Here is an 18,308-nt window from a genome sequence, read left to right on the forward strand (position 1 = left end):
ACCTAACACACACACACACACACACACACACACACCCCGGAAGAAGGGATTCGCCTGGCCGAAGATGGGGCAGTTGGAACATGGAAAGAATATGGCTGCAGCTGATTAAGATGCTCTGTCTCTTGAAACCCATGTGATAGGCAGAATAATGGCCCCCTGAAACGCTCACTTCCTCACCCCCAGAACCTCTGAGTGTGCTGTGGTGCAGGGCGCGAGGGCGAGGTTGCAGATGGAAGTAAGGCAGCTCCCGTGCGGATGCGAAGATAGAGAGATTATCCTGGGTTTGTGGGGGGGCCCAGGGTACCATTACAAGGCAGGAAGGGGCCGACCTGCCAGTTGGTGCTGGCCTTGAGGGTGGAGTGGGCGTGTGGGCCCAGGAGTGCGGCCGTGAGGAGCTGGGTTCTCCCCTCAGCCTCCACTGGGTCCACAGCCCTGCTGGCACTTCGACGTCTCGTCTGCCCAGAGAGACCCATGCCAGGCGTCCCGCCCACCCATCCGTGAGGTGGTGGCTTTCTGTTGTTTTAAACCACCCAAATGTCACATCCACAGTAGGAGGCCAGCACTCCCGTGCTCCCACAAAAGGGATCCCCGAACATACAGGAAAAGGACCCTCCGTACTCATCGCCGTTGGCAGGAAGAATAGGGCACCAGCTCTGTCTCTGAATAGTGACAATCAAAAGGGTAACAAATAAGCACGTCTCTTGCCTTTGCTGTAAGAAAGACAGTTTAGGGTAACCCATAGGTCCTAGTTGATGGAGGCTAATTCTTCCGAGAATTATCAACTGAATCTTGGAAGTCCTTTTCACGTCACCGAGAAGAATAACTCTGTGCCTCCCTGTAGGTGAGGCGGCGTGAAGTACCAAGGCCACGTGGTGAGCATCCCTGCCCTCAGAAGGGGGACTGGGCCAGAGTCAGGTCTCGAGAGGTCCCTGTCAGCTTTCAGGAAACTTGGGGGTAGGAGCAAAGGAGGAAGCAGGCAGGTACACCCAGGATGGAGCCACCCCCCGGGACCGCTGGCTTGGTTTCCTCCCCGAGTCACTGGTGCGGGGATGGAAGGTGGGTGGTGGGGATGGAAAAACTCTACTCCACCTGGGTAGAGTTTTCATGGGCTCCAGATGAAAACAGGATTAAGGGGCATAACATTCAAACAAATGTACGATCTTCATTCAATTCTGATCAAACCCACCAACTGTACAAAATGAGAGAATCGTGGAATTTGCATAGGAACTGCGTGTTAGATCTTCAGGAGTTACTGTTATTATTTCCAGGTGGGGGTGGGAGGGACAGTGGGTTGTGCTTCTGTAAGGAGAATGCCCCTAACTTTCAGAAATGCAAACGAAAGTAGTAAAGGTAAAAAGACATGTGGTCTGGGGTTTGCTTTAAAATGCTTTAAAAAACGGGGGAGCATGGCGGGGCGGACAAAAGCAGCAGACTATAATCTTGATAACACGTGTCGAGTGACAGTTATGGAGGTTCACTGTACTCCACTGCGTGTTTGAAAGTTCTTGCAACAGTTTTTAAAAACAGTAGAGCAGATGCGTGGGTGTGAGGACCACAACTGTGTTCTTGCGGGGCTGACGGAAACCTGAGGCGTCCCCATGTCCCGTGTGAGAGCACCCGTGACCTAGGACACAGCTTCCTGTGAGAGCTCCGTGCACAGATGCAAGACAGACTGTCACTCAGACAGGAGGGAGGACGATGTGCTTTTTGGAGACTGCATCAGGTGACTCAACACCAAGCTTCCTGGCACCGATGCAGAGAGGTGGGTAGAGTTTTCATGGGCAGCCAAAGAGCCTTGACTCATGCACGCAGCGTAGACAGATTTGTAACCTCCGGCCCCAGCAACGCCTCAGAGAAGGCCGAGAAGAGAAAGATGCAGGGAGGCTGTAGGAGAGGGAGCACATAGTCAGACTGAAACTTCAGAAAATCATGTCCGTTCACTCTGAGTACAAACAACCTCACTGAACTTTATTCAGTGACAAGCAGCTATTAAATCATAACTCCAACGTTTAGATGAAGCAGGGAAAGAATAACCCGTGCTGTGTGAGATGACCTGCCGCCTAAGTGTGCTTGCCACGCCTAATGAAACGGTGCAGCGTGCCTCTCGTTAAAATCACTTGAGCGGCTTTCTGCCTTTTTTTTTTTTTAAGATTTTATTTATTTATTTGTTTTTTAGAGAGGGAAGGGAGGGAGATAGAGAGAGAGAGAGAGAGAGAGAGAGAGAGAAACATCAATGTGCGGGTGCTGGGGGTTATGGCCTGCAACCCAGGAATGTACCCTGGCTGGGAATTGAACCTGGGACACTTTGGTTCCGAGCCCATGCTCAATCCACTGAGCTATGCCAGCCAGGGCTGGCTTTCTGCTTTTTAATTATTTGAATATTAATTTGTCAAAACATTTTAAAATTATCACTTTAAAATAAGTGTCTTTTAGTGTGTTGCTCTAAACCAGGGCTCACTGACTGATGACCAAGTAGGCCAGTATGAAGAGCAACAAAACTTCGGGAAGAGGAGTCAGAGAAATCGGGCACCCGTGCGGAGCCGTGGGGCAGTCCTGGATGGGAAGACTCGCTGTCGGGAAGAGGCCGGGTCTCTCCAAGGGAACCTGGAAATCTGAGGTGGCCCGGGTCAGGGTCCAGCGGGGCCACACACCCTGCTTTCCCCACCAAATGCCCCCAGAATGACTCAGAATGCCCCCTTCATACATAAACCAAATTACATTGCATAGTTGAATGTCAATAGACATATACATGACTTTGCACGCTGGGCCACTTAAGTGTCAGTGCCCGAACCAACGCCACACTGTTTTAAGTTAAATGCTAGCCCTGGCTGGTGTGGCTCAGTGGATTGAATGCTGGCCTGGGAAGCAAAGGGTCGGCGGTTCAATTCCCAGTCAGGGCACATGCCTGGGTTGCAGGCCAGGTCTCCAGTAGGGGGCACTTGAGAGGCAACCACACACTGTTGTTCCTCTCCCTCTCTTTCTCCCTCCCTTCTCCTAAAAATAAATAAATAACATCTTTAAAAATAAATTCATAGCAATGCTTTACATTTGGAGAGATCGCCACTGTTTTCCTTTTTAAAAATGGTAATAGGTACCTTTGCCCATTTTTCTCCTGCAGATGAATGAGGATCAGCTCGTCAGGTTCTTTAAAATTCTCACTCGGATCCTCACTCAGGTTGCCTGGGGTTCACAGAGTGTTTAATGGGATAATCATGAAAATATTAAAAACAGAAAGATGTGAGAATATCGTTTTAGTGCTCTGGAGTAACAAAGGGCTCTCCCAGGCAACCCAGACCTGCAGATCGTAAAGGGGAAGGCTGATGGGCCTGTGGCACAAGCTAAACGTTCTCGTGTGCCAAAGGGCATCCATCGAATTAAAACAACAAGTCGTAGAGAAATTACACCGGATGGTCTCACGTGGAGCGCATCTCGGTGTGCAAATCTGTTCGCCTCGACGGTACCTGTTTACTGCGGTCTGCCCTGGTTCACGTCGTCTCAGGAAGGAGTGGGGGCAGGAGGCCTATTTGCATCCAACAAGTCAGCAATTTGCCACTTGTAGGAAGGACATGCCACCTGTCAGTCCTCGGAAGGGAGACGTTTGCTGTAAATAAGCCACGAAAAGCTGGGTGTTAGTCTTGTGGGCGATAATTTGCGTATTCTCAGAGAGGTGGAAATAAGTGAGTGCAAAGCCGTAGACTACTTGTGGTCCGGCCTTTTTCTCTGGGTATTTTTTTTTTTAAGTTTCTGTTGCCCTTTGTCCATTTCATTCAGTTAGTTGGTGCTGGCCAACGTGACTTACCCTTCCCGGGTGGTCCCACGCTTTCTCTGGCACTTCGTCTTTGCCCCTTGGGTCCTGCAGTCCGGTCGTATTGAACGGGGTCAGAAGCCCCTGTCCCTGTCCCTGTGGAGACCTACTTGTCACATCACGTTGGGGCTTCCTGCTGACTGTGCTTCGGCCCCCCCCCGGACACGGGCGCCGTCAGGGTGGGGACGCGGTGGGCCCCACTGCACACAGCGCCTGGCCCCGGGGAAGGCTGCCGCGCGTGTTCTGAAAGAAGGAATGAGTCAGTGGTTTTTTCCCAGGTTTCAGATGTTTATCAGTCCAGGTACACCCCAGTACCGCACACCAACATGGTTTTCTGCCCTTAGAAAGGAAATACTTCCCTGTCAAGGGGAAGACTGTGCAGATGGCTTCTGGAAGATCTTCATTCTGAGCAACTTCGTACTGAAAGGAAATATTTTGTTCAGAATCTCGGGCCTTCTTTCTTCACTTTGCTGTAGTCTGTGTTCCCTGAGCAGAAACGCTGTTGACCAATGGGACTGCATTTGCCCCAGGGCTCCGGGTTATATGTGTACATAATATATATTTACTGTGCATTTACTTATATATATATATGTATCATTTATTATGCAAAGTATTTTAACAGTGCATTGTGGGACATGATGCAGCAGGGCCATCAGACATGCAGTGGGAACTGAAGTGAGGACCACAGCGAGGATCCTGGGAGGCATGGGAGGTTTTCAGGTGAAGAAAAGCATCAGAGGGACCGAGGTTTACAGGATAATAGGACAGGGAAAACAGATCCGGTGTGGCTGCTCTGTGAGAGCCAGACAGCGGCCGGATGTGGCGATGGTTGGGTCGGGGCCCCTTTGGAAGTGCTCCCTGTAACGTGCTAAGGAGTTTGGACCATGGGCCAGAGAGAGGCCCTCGATGTCTCTTCAGTGAGATAATTGCGTTAAAAATGGCTCTTGGAAGCGAAGAGCGAGCACCAGGCTCTTTGGACTTGCCCTGCCTGTGGTCTCCCAGTCCCTGGGGCCTAATTTCACTCCAGAACAGCCCAGCAGTAGGGCAGAGCTGCTTATGTACTGCTGTCCATTCGGAAGTATTTTGGTAAGAAGGAGTGGATCCTAAAGTGATTATTGTAACCAATTCGAAGGGACTGCGTAGATCTTTACAGGCTTTGATGAGGTGAACTGATGGCCCCATGCATGTGTTCACCCTTCAGATCGCACCCATTCGGGGATGAGTTTTGGATATGATGATGGGCCTTTTAGTCCGGGGAGCTGCGAGTCTGTTACATGACTTCAGTATCAGGTAATACATTGCCAAGAAAAAGACATTAAAAACATGATGTGGATTGTCAAAGCATTGTAGGAAAAAACTCAAAAGGAGTCACATTTAGCTTAATTGGATTGTGATCTTCTGAATGTAAATGGTCTCATGCGGAATTGCCTAATGGTATGTAAATTATATGCAAGACTTTCTGCCAGAGATCTGGTGAACGGAGGAAACTGGAAAAGCACGGGCGTTAAATTGTGCCAGAAACTTTTACAGACCCCTTCCGAGTCATCCGGCAGAGCTGGGTGGCTTTGAACCTGGTGGTAACACTTTTACTGTGACTCCAGATAAGGGAGCTCTGCTTTGGGTCTTTCATGGTTGGTGGACAACGTTTAGTTACTCCACAGGAGAGAAAGCAATTTCCTTTGGGGGGAGTTGAGTCTTGATGTGACTGCCTCATCATCTTATCTCTCAGAACAATCTGCCCGTCGGGTTTCCAGGTGGTCAGCGGTGGCACCGACTGGCGCCGGCAAAGCCCTCCTCGCACCCGCCTGCTCGGTCTTCACAACTGTCCCAGGGAGGCACCGCTGCCTTTCCCCGGTGCTAAGTTTACATTATCTGAACTGTCTGTTTAACTGCGTTTTTCTTTGGACATAACAGTAGAGCAGAATTAAACCTCGCATAGAATGTCGAGGCTTTTAATAGCGGGAGACGTCTAGCTGGGTCACACATACGGCGGTTTCTCTGCTAGTAAGTAGTCAGGCTCGGAGGCACCGCAGAGCTCGCCCGTTCTTGGGCGAGTGCAGAGCAGAGGTACCCGGCGGCTGGTCTCTCAACCACCGTAGCAGCAGAAGAGCTTTAAAAGTCACGATGCAACATTTACTGTACTGGCCTTGTGCTTCTACAGCAGGACCCCAACAGGTCGTGGTAGGTAGGGTCGATGTATCTTCAGCCAGTTGATACTAAATTTTAAAAAAAAATTAGGCTTCTAATCAATATATAAGGTATTATCAATACATGTAGTGTGTGTGTGTGTGTGTTATTTGATGAGGAGGTATATAGAGTAATAATCCAGGAATCGGGAGGCCAGAATTTGAATTTTTAAAAAACTTCTGCAATGAGAGAATAATATAATGGAAATTGATGTCGCCATGGGCCGGGAGGGGGCTTTGTCAGTTACCGACACATTACCAGTTCTGGTGCATCCACACCTCCTAGTTCCCTTGGGTTATTTTGAAACACACCCAGACACAATGTGTTCTTTCATCTGTAGATATTTCTGCTTGCTTTCCTAAAAGATAACTTTTAAAACATCAAAACGCGATAATATACTATTGCTGCTGAAAAGGTAATGCTTCCTAAATATTAAATATTCCATCTGTATTTACATTTCTTCAATTTTTACACGATTATTTTTTTACTTGAGTTTGAACTGAGGTCTATACACGATGCCTGATGGTGGTTATTTCTTTTAAGTCTTCTTTGAACCATAGGTAGGTTCCTCATCCATCCTTTTTCCTCTTGACGTCTTTTGTTAAGGAAACCAGGTTGTCTGTTGTGTAGAGTTTCCCACACCTAGGATTTTGCTGATTGCATCCTTGTGGTATAATTTTTAAAAAGCAGCTTTGGAGGTATAATTAACATAAAATAAACGGCAATATTTCAAGTATACACCTGGGTAAGTTTTGTCTACCCCTGTGAAGCCATGACCCAAATTAAGGTCTGAGACACATGCATTATGTCTTCTCCCAACAATTTTCAGTTCTCTGTCACCACCTGGGTGTCCTTGAAGTCAAAACAATTCTGACGCTAACAACTCAGAGTCGTCATGGACCCCCTAGGGTGAGGGCTCAGTCCCACGAGACTGGCCCGTTTCATAGACCGACTGCAGATGGGGGCCTCAGCTCACCTGCTTTTTACTGCCTGGCTGACCACCAACCCGAGGTTCCTGTGACCTTCCCCTTGGGTGTGGTATTTCACTACCACATCTCATAGAACTCCAGAAAGTGTTATGCTTAGGATTTGTGTTACTGTGAAGGGTACAGCTCTGGAACTGGAAAGTGGTCATTACCCAGGGCCAGCTTGGTGGGGAGGGAGCCCACAGCTCCCATGTCCTATCCAGGAGCACCCCCTCCCAGCACACCCGTGGGTTCACCAACACGGAAGCTGTCATCCAAACTGCATCGTTCTAGAGTTTTCGTCGAAGTTTCATTTTGTAAGCATGATTGATTAAATCATTGGCTATTGGTAATTGAACTCTATCTCTAGCTTCCCAGGAGTCTAGTGGTGCAGCTGCAAGTCCCAGGCCTCTAATCACATGGTTGGTTGGTGGTTGGTGGCTTCCTCTGGCAGCCAGCCCTATCAGGAAGCTGTCAAAGGGCCCAGGAGTCACCTCATTAGCATAAAGTCATGTACGGTTGGAAAGCGCTCCTTGAGAATAGACACTCTTACTGCAAGGGTTTTAGGAGCTCTGTGCCTAGAACTGGGACAAAGACCAAATGCACATGTTTTAAACTGTACTGTCCACATCCTACCCCGGCATTTGCTCTTGTGGCTCCCGCCCCTTTGTAATCAGATACTGTGTTCTCGTTCTCTCAGATCGGCTGCTGTTACTCACCTTAGTTACTCGGAAGTCCATTTGACAAGTCAGATGAAATGGACACATTCCATAAAAGACACAAGATGTCAATGCTAATATGAGAGGCAATAGAAAATATTAATAACCCTGTGTCTATGAAGAAGTGGGAATTTTAATTTAAAACCTTCCCACAAAGAAAATTCTAGGCTCAAATGGCTTCACTGATGAGTTCTATTCAACATTTAAGGAAGAATTAATAGAATGTTACACCCACTCTTTCAGGAAATAAAGGAGAAAGGAATAATTCCCATATCACTTCATGAATCACGTTATCCTGATCCCAAACCAGAGAAAATTATTACGAGAAAAGGACAAGACTTCTATATCAAAAGCTATAAGATACTGATGAGAGGAATTAAAGGAGACCCAGATAAATGGAGAAATATGTCATATTTATGGATTATATATGCAATATTATTAAGAGGTTAATTCCCCCAAAATTGATTTATAGATTCAACACAATCCCAATTAAGCCCCAGCAAGCTTTTTCTGGGAAGAAATTTTCATAGTGACTTAAAAAACTTACATGGAAACGCAAAGAGCCTAGGGGAGAGAGAGAAAAAAACACCCCAGAAAAAACAAAACAAACAAAAGCAGTAAGACAAAGATGGAAGCCTTGGGTCACCTGGTTCCAAGATTTACTACAGACCTGTAACGCTCAGGACAAGACAGCATCTGTGCGGGGACAGAAATGTCGATCAGTGCCGCAGGGCAGTGCAAGGACAGACCTACACGCGTGTGGGTGGAGTCTGCACGGACGCAGGGGTAACTCATTGAAGAAGGGGTAGTGTTTTCAACAGGGATACCAGAGCAACTTGGTATTATGTTATACGGAGAAAAAGAACCTCCATCTTACCTTGTAATCATACGCAAAAATTGGATCTTAGACCTCAACACCAAAGCTGAAACTTGAACATTTCTAAAGGAAAATGCAGGTTGAAATCTTCAGGACCGGGGGACCTGAAAGATTTCTCAGCACAGACTGCCCACCAGAAAAAGAATTCAGTAAGCTGGAACTCACCAACTAATACTGCTCGCCTTAGGAGGATTTTATGGAGAAAAGGAAGACGCAGCATGTGGACTGGGAGAAAATACTATTATCTCATAAGCTGACACAGGACTTGTGTCCAGGCTATATAAGGAAATTTTACAACTGACTCCATTAATACAAACCACTCAGTGAAAAGATAGGCAAAAGATTTCACAACACACCTCACAAAGGAAGAGAAACTCATTCCGATAATCGTGTGCAAACATTTTCAGCATCATTTCTCACTAGGGCCCATGTAAGGCCCATGTAAGATGCCACTGCACACCCAACAAGAGTCGCTCAAACCAGAGAGACTGACAGCCGACGTCTCGGCAGGGGCCACGGGAACGTCACCCGTCGGCGGTGGCAATGTGACCGCAGTGTGCAGTCAGTCTGGAATGGAGCTGAGCACTTTCTCACGATGTTAAGTATAGTTTACCATATGGCCAACAATTTCACTTTCAGATGTTTACCAACGACAAATGAAAACACGTGCCCGTGAGGAGAGACTCACACACAAGTGTTTAAAGCAGCTTTGTCCACGGTAGCCCCAAACCGACAACAGCCCGTGCGTCTGTCCACAGATGAGTGGGTGAACAAACGGCGGGATACAATGATGCACTGCTCAGCAGTGCAAAAACACTAAACGCTTTTGCATTCACTGATATGGGTGCAGCTTGCTTCCTCCAAGTGAAAGCAGCTGCACAGAAAAGACAAGGCGTTGTAGGGTTTTATTCGTATAACATGCTCAAACTGGAGCAAGTAACCTGTATGAACAGGAGATTGGTAGTTGCCTGGATCTTACAGTGTGAGGAGATCGATTGCAAAGAGGCACCTTTTGGGGTGATAGAAATATTTGAGATCTTGGTCAGGATAGTAGTTACATGTGAAAACTCATTTAATGGTGCACTTAAATATACTTTTAGTTATATGTAAAGTATACCTGTATTAGTTTGTTCTAAAAAGTTAAAAAAAAAGCAATGCCAAGTTGCTGTCCATCAATGAATGATGGAGATTCAATTTGTACACTTTCTATTTGGATAATCACTTTTGGGGTTCGCTTACTGAATATCCCCCCTTCCCCATTTTTCTGCCTTGCTACTTCTGTGACATATCCGAGTTCCATGGGTGTGTGGCTCGGTTTATGTGCTGTCTGTTCCGTTTCACCGATCAATTTGTTTATCCCGTCTTAATCCTTTTAGCCTCGTAACAAGCCCTATCATCGTCACCCACTTTCTTCGGAAATGCTTTGGCTATTCATGAGCCCGTTTTGTGTACATTTTATAAAGAGCTTCTCTGTTTCTGTGTTTCGTGAAAAACCCTGTTGGGGTATTGGTGGGGGACCGAATTGATTTTATAGATAAATTTGGGTAGTCTTTGGATTTTTACAATATTAAATCTTTTTGGTCCCAACTGTGGTGTATCTTTTTACTTACTAAGATCTTCATTGATGTCTCTAATACAATTTGTAATTTTCCCTATAAAGTTCAGATATTTTGAAGGCATTTGATGTTTTTTATTTTATTGAAAGTGAAGGCATTCTTCTGATTATGTAGTTTTTTTGTTGGTGTGCACAAATACAATTTTTAAAAATATTAATCATATATATCCAGAGAACTTTAGCTTTTATTTTGAGAAGCTCATTGATCGAGGAGCAGATTTTTCCGCGTGTGCGTGTGCATGCTTGTGCATGTTTAGGAAAGCCGTGCTGTCAGCTGTCAGTGATGCACAGTCCCCACATCCGTGAGTTCTTTTCTGGAGGTGAGCCGGCACGTCAGGTCGGCCCTGAGGCGCAGGAGAGGGTCACGGCTGGCGCTGCGATGTGCCCAGCTCCTGGGCGAGCCCGCCTTCCGAGCAGTTGAGGGCATCCGTAAGAGCGTCTCTCGTCAAGCTGGCATCCTCGACATACAACAGACAGCTTGAGTTTCCCGTCTGGCAGTGGCTGCACGTGGTACAGGCTGTAATGGTTAAAACCGTGTCACTCTTCTCTTCTAGTATCCGGAGCGTGATGCAGAAGTATCTGGCGGAGAGGAATGAAATAACCTTTGACAAGATTTTCAATCAGAAAATCGGTAAGTCCTGCTTATTCTTTTAGCGCACTGTAACTTCAGTAGCGGCACCGAGGGACCCTGTGGGAGTGTATACCTGCAGCCCCGATGCTTTACACACTTGCTCCTTCCAGCTGGGAACGGAGGAAGTTTCATGTAATCAGTCGGGTACTTAATGGTGACTTGTATTCTTAGTAATGTGTCTTGTGAGTAAACTAGTGGGAAACTGACTAGCTTGAGTTAAGGAAGTTCGGGAGGTTGCCAAAACCGGGGACCTGGTAACCGGAAATAAGCTCTCTCTGTTTGGACGTACCTCTGGGACCCCCAGCCTCTCTCGGGGCTCCGGCACGTTCTGGGATCACAGGGAGTGGGCCTGGGCCTTCACAGACGTTAGTTACCCCAGTCTCGGCGGTCTCCTCCCACGGTGTGCCGCTGGGTTACTCGATCTCGGCAGTTTTCGTGGGTTATGGGTTTCGTATGCCGTTCGTCCTTGTCGGTTCCACATCAGTTAGGTGTATCCTGTGGCCCCACTCAGAGTCTGTGCCCAGCAGGTCACCAGGACTCCCCCTGTTGTTTACACAGAGGCCAAGGACCCGCCTCTCTCGGCGGTGCCCGGCCGTGGCTGATGCTGGCCCTGGCGCGTGCAGACGTACGGTGGTGTGGTTGTGCGCTGTGGCTCCCACTGCTAGCGCCCGGGGACACTGGGACTGAACAGTTGCTTCCAAGTGGAGGAGTTTCAGGGCCAATGAGGAAATGAGCTCTGTCCTCACGTGCCTTCTGAAAGGCCCGCGGATTGTTTGGAGGTGACGCACGGTCGGCCAGTTTAGGGAGGCGCTGCAGTCCACATCCCTTTTCCCTCCACTTCCCAAAATCAGTTCGTGCTGTGCAGAAATTTCCAGAGTGATGTTTTATTCTCAGCCGGGATGGACTCGTCATCTGGCCTGCCAGCCGGCGGCGTTGCTGATCTGCCCGTGGTGGTGTGGTAGGCGGGTCCTTCCGGGGTCTTTACCTGAAATCTGCAGAGCGGAAGAGAGAGAGTGGGTGCCCCTTTCCATTCTCTGCACCTTGTGTGCCTCCCACGGTTGTTCAGACCAGGTTTGCCGAGGAGCTGAGTCTCCGTTTTTTAATTATTGTACTACTAGAAGAAATTAATTTCAAGAAATTAAGGCCTTACTGCAGTTTCCTGGAACTCTTAATTCTGCATTCTGTTCTGTTCCCATGACTCATAAACACAGACTGACCCCTCGGACACAGACTTTTTTTTTTAGATTTTATTTATTTTCAGAGAGAGGGGAAGGGAGGGAGGAAGAGAGGGAGAGAAACATCAGTATGTGGTTGCCTCTCATGCGCCCCCTAATGGAGACCTGGCCTGCACCCCAGGCATGTGCCCTGGCTGGGAATGGAACCGGCAACCCTTTGGTTCTCAGGCCAGCACTCAGTCCACTGAGCCACACCAGCCAGGGCGACATTGACTCTTCTTAGATATAATTCAGAGTGCCCCTCCACACACAGGTGAGAAGGTGTGGACTTGGGTCAAAGTGACTTGTCTTGGTTCACAGTTCTCTGCTCTGATAACTTGTCTTGGGAAGGAAAGAATGAACATAAAATGTGCTGCAGAAGGTCACCTGGTAAGAACTGGATAGGTTTATTTTCTGAAAGAGTTATGATGTTCTTTTTTGGTCCAGTAAAGCAGAAACCAGGGCAGAAAGTCTTTGGGTTTTTATACACCAATTTGTACTTACTCTGCAGAAATTAGCCAGTCTCTCATGGTGACCTTCAGTAGACCTCGCTTCTTTGAAAACCTGTGAAATGGGGTGGGAAGGTGAGTTGCGTGATCCGGGCAAAGGGCAGCCTTTCTGTGCTCCGAGGACAGTGTGTGGGAAGCTCACGGCCCTTCACAGAGAGCAGAGCTGTGTCGTCCTCACCTTCAGGGCTTGGTTCAAAGGCTGTGGCTTTCATCTCATTTTTTTTATTGCTGCTTCTCATCGTTTTCATGGTGTTTGGTTTATTGTCATCGGTATGGAAACGCTCTCCTCCGCCTCTGAACTTGGACCTAAATAAACAAAGAAAGAAAGAAAGAAACTGTCATGGCAACAAGAGAGAAGCACTGTATCTTTGAGAGGAAAGGGAGAAACGAAATGGCTTGTTCATTAAAATGAAAGAGTTTTAGAGTAAAAGAATGTAAACACATTCTTAAACTTTATTTGTATTATAAACATTTTTAATAACATTCTTAGTTAAAGACGATACTCAGATATCGCTGACGTAGTGTGCACTTGGCCCACCGCGTGCAGTCAGTGGCTTTTTCAGTGTGCTTGCAGAGCTGCACAGTGGCCGCCAACCACGCTCTCGTTCTGGAGCGTCCGCAGCCCCCTCCGGAGAAACGCCGTGCCCGCCGGCAGTGTCTCCCCGGCCTCCCCCTCCCCCAGGCCCTGGAGACTGCTGAGCGCTGAGCAGCTTCTGCCCCAGCGGCTTGGCCTGTGTGGGACGTTCTGAGGGAGTGGAATCCTCCAGCGTGTGGCCGTTGGCACCGAGCGCTCGGCATCATGGTTGGGAGGCTCCCCCGTGGCGTGTGGAGCAGGAGTTAGGGCTTCATCGCCTTTTATGCTCGACACTGTTCCAGCGTGTGGGCATGCCGCGTTCTGTCTGTCCGTTCACTCACTGCTGGGCGTCTGGCTTGTTTCCACTTCTCAGCTACCGCGGATGATGCTGCTGGGAGCGGAAGGGATTTCCAGCCTGCCCGTGTGCAGGTGGGTCCCTGTGATGCAGATGTCCTGGTGGGTGGTGACAGGCCTGCCCCCCCACCCCCCACGCCGCTCTCACCCCACTTTCTGAGACACGTGGAGGATTCTTTCTCCCTTGTGTTCGCTGCCCCTTGCTCCCCCTTCTGTGACCCCTTTTCTGTCTGCCGTCCCCCCAACACACATGCGGCCCCCCACCCCCAGACACGACCTGTCTGTTGTTTTGGTTAAAGCTTCACCTGACAGACGGCAGGAACCTTTGTTCTGAGGGCTAGTGGCATTAATGTGGCCTTGAACTTTAGTTTCAGCCACACCGATTCTTCCCCAAGACCCCCTTCACAGGACCTTGATGGTCTGTGAATTTCATCTCAACTCAGCTGTTAAAAAATTAAAACACTGTTTAAATAAATAATTCCTTCTTCCCTTCCTTCCAATTTGTGAGCTTGGAGCTGGCCAGGAGGAGCTGAGTGTACACTTGGAAGCTCAGAGAGAAGAACAGTGACCGATGGGGGTGGGGTGAGGTGGGGTGGGGAGGGGGGTCGAGGTGAATGGCCCAACAGAAACCTCTAGCTCCATTTTGACATGGCTGCATATTTAATGTGTCCAGCGCTTGTCTGCCTGGGCCCTCCCCCTGCTGCTCTGTGGCACGCTCCTGTTCTGGCCAGCGTTGGGGACTGGGGAGGAGGGGAAGAAGGACCGAGCTGGGAGAGAAGCGCTCTCACTCCCTAGGCCTGGAGCCCTGTTTCAGCACCTGCGTCCTCCCTTCGACTCCCCTCCCCGGCCCCCACAGGCCCCCACATACCGTCTGCCCCTGACCGGGACCATCTCCTCCTGTGGCCAGCGTGTTGATTTCCGAGTTACTCCTGTGGTTTAAGGAGTAACCACTCCTTAAGGAGAGCCACTCCTACTCTGTGGCTCTCTTGTTTCTGTCTCACTCCCCATCTCCTCGCCCATCAGCTCCTTTTCTCACTTCCCTCCCCACCCATATGCCCCCTGCCGATGGGTAGCGCAGAACTCCGGGGGAGTGGGGGGGGGCGCCTTCCAACCGGAGCTCTAGCCAGCTTGTAAAAATGTTTAGTGAAATGAAAAACACAGGGACCTTCCGTTTTCTGGGCCTCTGAGGCTGTGCTGGGAGACTGGGTGATGGGCAGACCTGTCGGCCGCCCCCGGACTGCTGGTCGTTTCATGGGTTTTCTTATCTGTAAACGCAGGGACGTGATGCAGCTGCTGCAGGAGGCTGCTGTGAGGGTGCAGCAGGGAATGTGTGCAAGGCCCTCCACTCAAGGGTTTGTTCTCGGCAGCTGCCCAGTGGGTGAAAGCTCGCAAATGAAATAGTTTATTGTCAAGATTTTCGTCATACACAGAGGAGGACTAGAGTAACAAACCCCCAAACATGTATCATCCCCCGGGGTCAGTATTTTCCACCGTTTTGCTCCACTTGCGTTGCTCGTCCCCTCCTTCTGTGGTTGCTGAAACACTCGGAAGCGGTTAGTGAAGTCCGCGTGGCCTCTCAGCCCTGTGTGCAGCTCTAAAAAATGTGCGTGTTTCCTCACGCCACCTCAAGGCCTTCCTCTGTCCCAACCAATGAAAATTCGTGGTGGTTCTTAGTACACTCTAACACTGAGTTTTTATAGTCCACTTTTTGATTAAAATGCCTTTTTCCTGGTTGGTTTGAATCAGCAGGATCCAAATATTATTCTCGTACTGTTATCATTAATAATGCCTCTTTTAATCAACAGCAGGCACCCCTCCCCCCACAGAGAAGTGACTGAGGGAAGAGACTGGGCCGCTTGTGTCGTAGGTCCTTTTACGCTCTGGGTTTTTCTGTTTGCTGCTTCGTGACATCGTTCAGCTCACACCTGCATGTCCTCCGTTTCCCGTGGACGGAGCGTGAGCTCTGGCAGCTTGGTTATATTTAGGTTTGACCTTTTTGGCGAGAGTCCTTCACAGGTGGGGCCGTGTACTTTCCAGCAGGAGGGACACGACACAGAGGTGTCACTCTGGCCCTGTCTGTAAGTGAGCTCAGGTGTGCTGAGCTCTCAGGTTCCGCATGAAGCTGTCATCTGCCGTTTATTCCTTTTTCACTGATGATCTGTGTCTAAAACAGTTATTAGGGAGTTGCAAAAGGGTGAGTTTTCTAATCATGCTCTTCCTTCCACATTTGTTTCTCGGACTCATAAAGTAAAACTGTTGGGTTGCTTTTAAATTTAGTGCATACGGGGAAGGCAGGTGTGGTTGGAAGAATTCTAAGATGACCCCAGTGACCGTCGCCCCCTGGCATTACTGCTCCCAGTGACTTCGCAGCTGTAACGGTGGGTGTGGCCTGGGCGGGCTTCATCTCCTCCCTCCAGCAGAGAGTTCCCGCAGGCGGGTGGCAGAAGAGATCCCGGCACACGCACGGGCTTCGCAGGTGGAGGGGAGCCCAGGGGAAGCAATGCGGGGGTGACTTCCGGGAGCCGAGAGCGGTCCCTTGCTGACAGGCACGGGGAAACAGGGGCCTCAGCCTTACAGTCATAGGAGCTGAACTCTGCCAACAACCTGAATGAGTTTGGGAGCAGCTTCTTCCCCGAAGCTCTGGATAAGGACCCAGCTTGCCAACACCTTGCCCTTGGCCTCGGGAGACCCTATGCAGAGAAACCGAAGGAGCCCAGCTGGACGCGGCGATAAAGAAAGGGTGTCGTTTAGAAGTCACTGAGTGTGTGGTGATTTAATACGTGGAAAACTAATGCAGCAGGATAGATGCTTAATTCTTTGTTTTTAATTGCCAATTTTCAGAATAAAAGGGCTGCTTTTATCCTCCTCGTTCTTACACAGAAATTATATGTCTTAATGTGTATTAATTAAGTTGGTTCCTAATTTGCTGTCAGTAAAATTTACATACTTGGATAATGAAACAGTGTTCTTGCTTTGGCTCATTGAAAGAATAGTTTTAAAGGGGTGCTGGGTATTGAATAGACAGTAAAATGGATTTGTCAGTAATGGCTAAGATAATTTTGTTACAATTTTCTCCTATAATATATATGGAAATGACAGTTTCATCGTATGCAAGCAAGGAACATGGCATTTGATAAATTCCATCTGTCTGTCGACAATCTGTTTAGCTCCTCTGTCTGCGTACCCTCTCCTATTAGAGGAGGATGTTCCTGATTATGAAGAGACTCCAAAATAGACACTTAACTCATGAGTTATGCAAATGTTAATCTCCTGCATGAAGAACATCACAGTTAATGTAATAGCACATCACGTGCTGCCACGGGAGACATGTCGCTTTATACCACTGGCTGCAGAGCTCACCCCAGAGGTTCAGGATTAGTCTTTTTGAACTGGCATGAAATAATATTTGTGTCTAAACCATGATTTTGGTCCAAACAAAACTTGTGCAGTTTTCACTTTTAAAAACAACAGCTTTATTGAGGTATGATATTACATGCCATAAAAGTCACTCACTGTAAGTTATAATTCTGTGAGTTATACTTTGATGAGTTTTAGTAAATTGTAACATTGCAACCGTCTCCACACTCCGATTGTAAACCACTTCCGAGCCCGAAAGAGACCCCCGTGCCCTTCTGTCCTCACCCCCGATTCCATCCCAGCTCCCGGAAGCCAGGAACCTGCTCTCAGTCTTCTCAGTGACGGTCCTTTTCTGAGCCTTCCCTGTGCATGGAGTCTCACCGCGTGTAGACTGCGGTCTCTTGCAACCGGCTTCTTGAACTCAGCGCAAGGTTTCGGAGGTTCACGCCACAGCTGTAACCAGTGCTTCATTCTCTTGCTCCTGAGTAATGCTCTGTTATGCGGACAGACCCCATTTCTTTTTTTTTTTTAGATTTTATTTATTTATTTATTTATTTAAGAGAGGGAAGGGAGGGAGGGAGGGAGATAGAAAGAGAGAGAGAGAGAAACATCAATGTGCGGTTGCTCGGGGTCATGGCCTGCAACCCAGGCATGTGTGCTCGCTGGGAATCGAACCTACGACACTTTGGTTCGCAGCCTGTGCTCAATCCACTGAGCTACGCCAGCCAGGGCTCAGACCCCATTTCTTAATCCAGTCACTGGTTGATGGACACTTGGTTTACCCTCACTTTGTGTCTGTGACGAGCGACGTTGCTGTGCACCTTCGTGTGCAAGCGTGTACATGCATGTTTTCATTCTCTCGAGTATATAACTAGGAGTGGGACTTGTGGGGTTGTGTGGTAAATTCACGGTTAACTTCTTCGAAAGTGACTAGTCGCTTTCCAAAGTGGCTGTGGTGGTTTACTTTCTCACCATCACTCTGCGAGAGTCCCAGGTTTGCCAGAGTGATGTTGGTTGGCACTTGCTGCTGTCTGCCCTTTGGCTCACCGCGCTCTGGGGGAGGAAGCCGTGCCCACCTCCTCGGGCCTCGATTCGCGTCTCCCTAGTGGTTAACGATATCGGACGCGTCTGTGCCAATTCGCCATTTGCTCATCGTGTTAGGTGAAATGTCTGTTTAACTCCTTTGCCCATTTAAGAAATTGATTGTCTTCATTTACGTTATTTATCATACGTATGATTTACAAGTATTTTCTCCCAGTTAATGGGTTATTTATTTATCTTTCTTTTCTTCATGGAGACTTTTGAAGTGCAGTAAGTTTTCATTTTGATCAAGTGGAGTTTATATGTATATATTTTGTGAATCATACTGTGGTATCAGGTAGAAGAGCTATTTGCCTACCTAAAATCCACAGATTTTCTTCTAGAAGTCACATCATTTTTAGTCCTACATTTAGGTCTTTGGCTGATTTTTGAGTTCATTTTTGTGACTGGTGTGAAGTAA

At 48.3% G+C, this 18,308-nt stretch overlaps 1 protein-coding gene across 2 annotated transcripts in view; it reads left to right on the top strand.

The window, feature by feature from the left end:
* Window positions 1-18,308, top strand: part of GRK3 (G protein-coupled receptor kinase 3) — a 114,366-nt gene that overhangs the window by 12,805 nt on the left and 83,253 nt on the right. Inside the window, exon 2 of one of the 2 annotated variants that reach the window (XM_028527900.2) lies at window positions 10,723-10,799. In XM_028527900.2, the coding sequence (XP_028383701.1) occupies window positions 10,723-10,799 (77 nt within the window). Of the gene's footprint in view, window positions 1-10,720; window positions 10,800-18,308 lie in introns of those variants that run through there. The other variant, XM_036014533.1, reaches the window with a different exon arrangement.

The sequence above is a fragment of the Phyllostomus discolor genome, chromosome 13 (assembly GCF_004126475.2).
Source record: "Phyllostomus discolor isolate MPI-MPIP mPhyDis1 chromosome 13, mPhyDis1.pri.v3, whole genome shotgun sequence".
Classification (NCBI taxonomy): domain Eukaryota; kingdom Metazoa; phylum Chordata; class Mammalia; order Chiroptera; family Phyllostomidae; genus Phyllostomus; species Phyllostomus discolor.